The sequence below is a fragment of the Otolemur garnettii genome, unplaced genomic scaffold (genome assembly GCF_000181295.1).
Source record: "Otolemur garnettii isolate 467f Iridium unplaced genomic scaffold, OtoGar3 scaffold00091, whole genome shotgun sequence".
NCBI lineage: Eukaryota > Metazoa > Chordata > Mammalia > Primates > Galagidae > Otolemur > Otolemur garnettii.
This window is the reverse complement of record NW_003852486.1, coordinates 7,608,802-7,614,598: the sequence shown is the minus strand read 5'-3', so window position 1 is coordinate 7,614,598 and position 5,797 is coordinate 7,608,802. Positions and strand designations below refer to the sequence as shown.

Here is a 5,797-nt window from a genome sequence, read left to right as displayed (position 1 = left end):
ATATATATATATACTGTGTATAAGTTCATCCTCTTCCACAAAGTTATGAATTAATTTTCCATGGCAGAAATAATTTCTCTTATTTTTCTCATTTCCCCAAACATATGCAATATAATTGAGCCCAGTCATTATATATGTGATAAGACCCTAGGTCACACTTCTTGGTACACAGTGCATTTCTCACATCCTATGGACACAGCCCACTCCCAAGATGGGTTTACAGGCATGGTTTGATCGAAAACATACTGTACCACTGCAGGGCTTGACAACCATCACTGACATGGCCATCATCTTTTCCCAGCAACTAGACCCAACTCAGAAGCATTTCTGGAATGTAATGTGGGAGAACCATGATGACCCAGGTTCAGTAGGTAAGGATATTTCTCTCCCAAATCTGAATCAGTCTTCAGAAGTCCCCATTTTCATACTTCAGTTTTGGATTATTAGGGGTAGGGGGATCTTCTGAAGTGTTGGCCTCAAGTTTTGCTTCTGATCCCTAAGATAAGAGTTTGGGCGGCGCCTGTGGCTCGAAGGAATAGGGTGCCGGCCCCATATGCTGGAGGTGGTGGCCTCAAACCCAGCCCCAGCCAAAAACTGCAAAAAAAAAAAGAGTTTGTAGAATTGAAAGTTGGTGTCTTTGTGGCGCTTGAACCATCATCTTTGGCACCTTTTAGATCTTACTCACCTTTGGGGGTCTTCCTGCAATAACACTATTCTAACAATAAGGAACTGGTTCCAAAGTTTAGGATGCTGAGAGTATAAGTGAACCCTATCTCTTCTCTTTTGCAGGGTACTGTGTTTCCAAGCCAGCCTTAGTGTCTCTACTGGAGCAAGGGAAGGAGCCCTGGGTGGTGAAAGGACAGCTGGCAGGAGGCCTATTCTCAGGTCAGTGTGGGAGCCTGCTGGGAAGGAGCCACTGCAGCAGAGAGTTTGGCTTTTATCATCAGAGAGGCCAAATCCTCACTAACGTACCTTAGAAAATTATACTTTGATACTCTGGATCTGGAAAGAATGCCAAACTCTGGGATTTCAAAATGACTCTTTTTTCTTCCTTTGCCCCCTTCTCTCCAGGAACTCCCATTTCTCTTGAGTGCTGCTTCTTTCCTTGGCTGCTGAGGTATATCAGGCTTTCAGTTCCTCAGGCAACCTTTCCTGACACTGATGTGCTTTTACACTGACTTCCAAGTGTTTTATCTTCTGCAGTTAAGTGGCACATTCATTTCATCAGGCATCTGTTCCTGTAAGAGCCACAAATTGAAAGTTATGTAACTGAGCCACTCTGCTTGGTATCTGCAGGCAATTGGAGCCAGAGGAAGTTATGCAGGTGTATAAACTATCAGAGAATTGCTGTAATGGAGAGAATAAGACATTTATGGGTCATATTGTGAAGGAGAATGTGCAGAATTTCAAATGGCTCTACCAAAGCAAAGGACACGTTACTACCAGTGGCTCCTGTGTTTCTACAGGGAACAGGGTCACACTGTAAGAACTTGGGAGTAGAGGGGCTTTTCCACTGGGTACAGAAGGGAAGGAAAAGAAATTTCCTTCAACCATAATGGTTTGTAGAAAATCTAATTCTCTCATCTATTTGGCAAAAGAGTAGCAAACCATAATCCATTAAACATAGTAGAATAGAAAACTATAATCCATTATTCACATAGTAGAAATTATAGCATATATTCAGTCATGCACACAAGTGTTTTCCAAATGCATTCTGACTTGTATGCTGTGTAAAACATTGCTCATTACTGATCTAAAACAGGAAGCTTCCAGTCTTTAAATGCCATTAAAAGAGACTTTCTCCCTTTCCCTTTTTGAAGATCGTCTTTTTCCAAACATTTGACTTTCTGCAATCACCTCCTTATAAGCAATTTTATCTATATGTACTGTATATTTGAGATATAACTGTATGTGCATAATATTCTGATGCATGCTGAGTGATGTAATGAAAAGACTTTAGACATAATCACTTTATCCCCTAAGCTTGTTCAATACTATATGAATAGATTTAAATAGAATATTGGTACTTGATATTACAAAAACAGTCTCTTCAAAAAGAAACAGTTAATATAATCATTGCAATAAATTCAGAAAAAGCATTTGACAAAATTCAAGATCCTTCCATGATAAAAGCTTTGTTTTTTCTTTCTGAGACAGCGTCTTACTTTGTCACCCTCAGTACAGTGTTGTGCTGTCATAGCTCACAGCAACCTCAAACTCCTGAGTTCAAGTGATCCTCCTGCCTTGGCCTCCCAAGTAGCTGGGACTACAGGTGCCCACCACAATGCCCAGCTATTTTTAGAGACAGGGTCTCGCTCTTGCTCAAGACTCCTGAGCTCAAGGAATCCACCTGCCCGAGCCTCCTGAGCAGCTGGGATTATAGGTATGCACCACTAAGCCCAGCTAATTTTTCTATTTTTAGTAGAGATGAGGTATCACTCTGGCTCAAGCTAGTCTCAAACACCTGAGTTCAATCCGTCCACCAGCCTTAGCCTCCCAAAGTGCTAGGATTACAGGTGAGGGCTACTGTGCCCAGCCTCATGATAAAAACTCTTAACACATTTGGTATAGAGGAAACGTATCAGAGCACAGATAAGGGTGTATGTGACAAGCCTACAGCTAACATCCAGGTGTCTTTCTTGTGCTTTGGCATTTTGGTATGTTCCTTTAACAACTCTTGTGAGGTGATGACAGCACTGAGTAGTAACTGCTCTGGCATCCAGAGCAGGACAGACAGGATGTGGAAGAGGGGTAAGTCTGTAACTGTTATAGCCTGTCAACTTCTGATATGTAAGTGATTCTCCATGTATTTAATTCTTTTCTACTTAATTCTCTAGGTTTCTGTGGTAAACTTAGTCTGGGGTCTTGTTACACACATTGTGCACTGCACTGATAGCTTTTAGAGCTGCAAATGTTTAATTCACCAATTAGTGAATTCACTGATTTTCCTTTAGCAGATTCCTTTTTCCTAGCACATAATAAATGAAAATCTGTGTTCTTGGTATCTTTCAGGCCAGCAATCTGTATGTGAGATCAAGGAGTTATTTCCAAAGCAGGACTCATATGATGAAGGGGTAACAGATAGAACCTCAAATGTTAAACTGGAGAGTTCCACTTTCAGAGAAAATTGGGACTCTGAGTGTATGTTTGAAAGGAGGCTAGTACATCAAGAGACACAATACAGGCAAGAGCCAAGTGCTCATAACAAAACTTACCCTAAGGAAAGACAGCATATGTATAATAAATCTGGAAGATGGTTCTATTTGGAAGATTCAGAAGAGAGAGTTCATAATCATGATTCAGTTAGAAGTTTCAAAAAAAATTCAATTGTAATAAGGCAAACAGGTATCTATGCAGGAAAAAAACTTTTCAAATGTAATGAATGTAAAAAAACTTTTACTCAGAGCTCATCCCTTACTGTTCATCAGAGAATCCACACTGGAGAGAAACCTTATAAATGCAATGACTGTGGAAAGGCCTTTAGCGATGGCTCATCCTTTGCACGACATCAGAGGTGTCACACTGGCAAGAAGCCCTATGAGTGCATTGAATGTGGGAAGGCTTTCATACAGAACACATCCCTCATTCGTCACTGGAGGTACTATCACACTGGTGAGAAGCCTTTTGATTGCATCGATTGTGGGAAAGCCTTTAGTGACCACATAGGGCTCAACCAACATAGGAGAATTCATACTGGAGAGAAACCTTACAAATGTGATGTGTGTCATAAATCATTTCGATATGGCTCATCCCTCACTGTACATCAAAGGATTCACACAGGAGAAAAGCCCTACGAATGTGATGTCTGTAGAAAAGCTTTTAGCCATCACGCATCACTCACTCAACATCAAAGAGTACATTCTGGGGAAAAGCCTTTTAAATGTAAGGAATGTGGGAAAGCTTTCAGACAGAACATACACCTTGCTAGTCATTTGAGGATCCATACTGGGGAGAAACCCTTTGAATGTGGGGAATGTGGGAAATCCTTCAGCATCAGTTCCCAGCTTGCTACTCATCAAAGAATCCATACTGGAGAGAAGCCCTATGACTGTAAGGTTTGCAGTAAAGCATTCACCCAGAAGGCTCACCTTGCACAACATCAAAAAACTCATACAGGAGAAAAACCATATGAGTGTAAGGAATGTGGTAAGGCCTTCAGCCAGACTACACACCTCATTCAACATCAGCGAGTTCACACTGGGGAGAAACCCTATAAATGTATGGAATGTGGGAAGGCCTTCGGTGATAATTCGTCCTGTACTCAACATCAGAGGCTTCACACTGGCCAAAGGCCTTATGAATGTATCGAATGTGGGAAAGCATTCAAGACAAAATCATCCCTTATTTGTCATCGAAGAAGTCACACTGGGGAGAAGCCATACGAATGTAGTGCGTGTGGCAAAGCCTTTAGTCACCGTCAGTCACTCAGTGTGCACCAAAGAATTCATTCTGGAAAGAAACCATATGAATGTAAGGAATGTAGGAAGACCTTCATCCAAATCGGACATCTTAATCAACATAAGAGAGTTCACACTGGAGAAAGATCCTGTAACTATAAGAAAAGTAGAAAAGTTTTTCGGCAGACTGCACACTTAGCCCATCATCAGCGAATTCACACTGGGGAGACATCAACACACCCCCCTTCACCTTCCACAGCAAATCCCGTGGGCCTATTTCCCAAATTTCTCTGGACTCCATCCTCCCTCCCATCACCATAGTCTCCTGGTATTTCTCCACTCAGCTGCTCCTGAACATCCCAGCCCCCTGCTCTTTGTCTTGTTTTCATTCCTTACTAGTTTGTTCTTCACAACACAGTCTGCCTGGCTTTTTAAAGTGTCAGTGTGACTTATTCACTCCTCATGTAAAACTTGCGGCTCCTTTAAGTTGGTAAATGCATAAGGTGTGCTCAGCTTGGTGCTTAGTCCTTCCAGATCAGGAAGCCTAGCTCTCTTAAAAACATTGCTTTTGAACAGTGGATGTGGAAGGATGAGGGCTGAAGAGACCAGAGTTTAGATCAGGGACAGGCATTCTCCAGGGGATGGCTGAGGTTCTGCCTGAGTTGATTTAGAACTTGATTATGTAATGTCAAACTCACGTTGTGGCTTTTTCTCTGATCTGCATGATTGTAAGGTGATGTGAACGTTTTGGTGAGAAAATTCAACTTTACTGTGTATTTGACAGCAGCCTTAGAAAGTCTAGAATGTGAATAAATAGGCCACCTGCAACAAATGAATTAAAACTATCCGAAAGGTGCAAGATTTATATGCATAAAGTTAAAACTCCTGACGTGTTACTCAAGAATTAGAAAAGTTGGTAAGAAACAGATTCAGCTGTTTAAAGTCACTTGACTTGTGAATGAATTTTATTAAACTTTCAGAGAACTACTAAATCTGCAGTAAACTTACCTTGGGTGGGGGTCAGCAAACCTGACTTGTAGCTACTGTCACACTGGCTGGTTTTGTATAGTCCATGGTCTAAAATTAAAAAAAAAAAAACTTTTCAATGGCTGACAAGAGTAAAAAGAATATTATTAACCTGAAAATTATATGAAATTAAAATGTTGGTATCGGTAAATTTTATAGTCATGCAGCCACACCCGTGGATTTAATATTGTCTATGGCTGCCTCCAGGATATAGAAGCATAGTTGAGTAGTGACAGATACTATATGACCTGCCCTTGACAGAAAATGTTTGCTGATCCTTACCATAGAGCAGAGTTCAGCAAATAATATTGTATGGGCCAAACCTTGTCTGCTGCCTGTTTTTGTAAACAGAGTTTTGTTGAACCACAGCCCTG

The 5,797-nt window shown here is 41.1% G+C and overlaps 1 protein-coding gene across 2 annotated transcripts in view; it reads left to right on the top strand.

The window, feature by feature from the left end:
• Nucleotides 1–4,803, top strand: part of ZFP28 (ZFP28 zinc finger protein) — an 18,001-nt gene extending 13,198 nt beyond the window's left edge. The window contains exons 6-8 of one of the 2 annotated variants that reach the window (XM_023516505.1): nucleotides 302–371; nucleotides 790–885; nucleotides 3,013–4,803. In XM_023516505.1, the coding sequence (XP_023372273.1) occupies nucleotides 302–371; nucleotides 790–885; nucleotides 3,013–4,718 (1,872 nt within the window). In that variant the 3' untranslated portion in view covers nucleotides 4,719–4,803. Of the gene's footprint in view, nucleotides 1–259; nucleotides 372–789; nucleotides 886–3,012 lie in introns of both variants that reach the window. The other variant, XM_012808566.1, reaches the window with a different exon arrangement.
• Nucleotides 4,804–5,797: the final 994 nt, after the last annotated feature.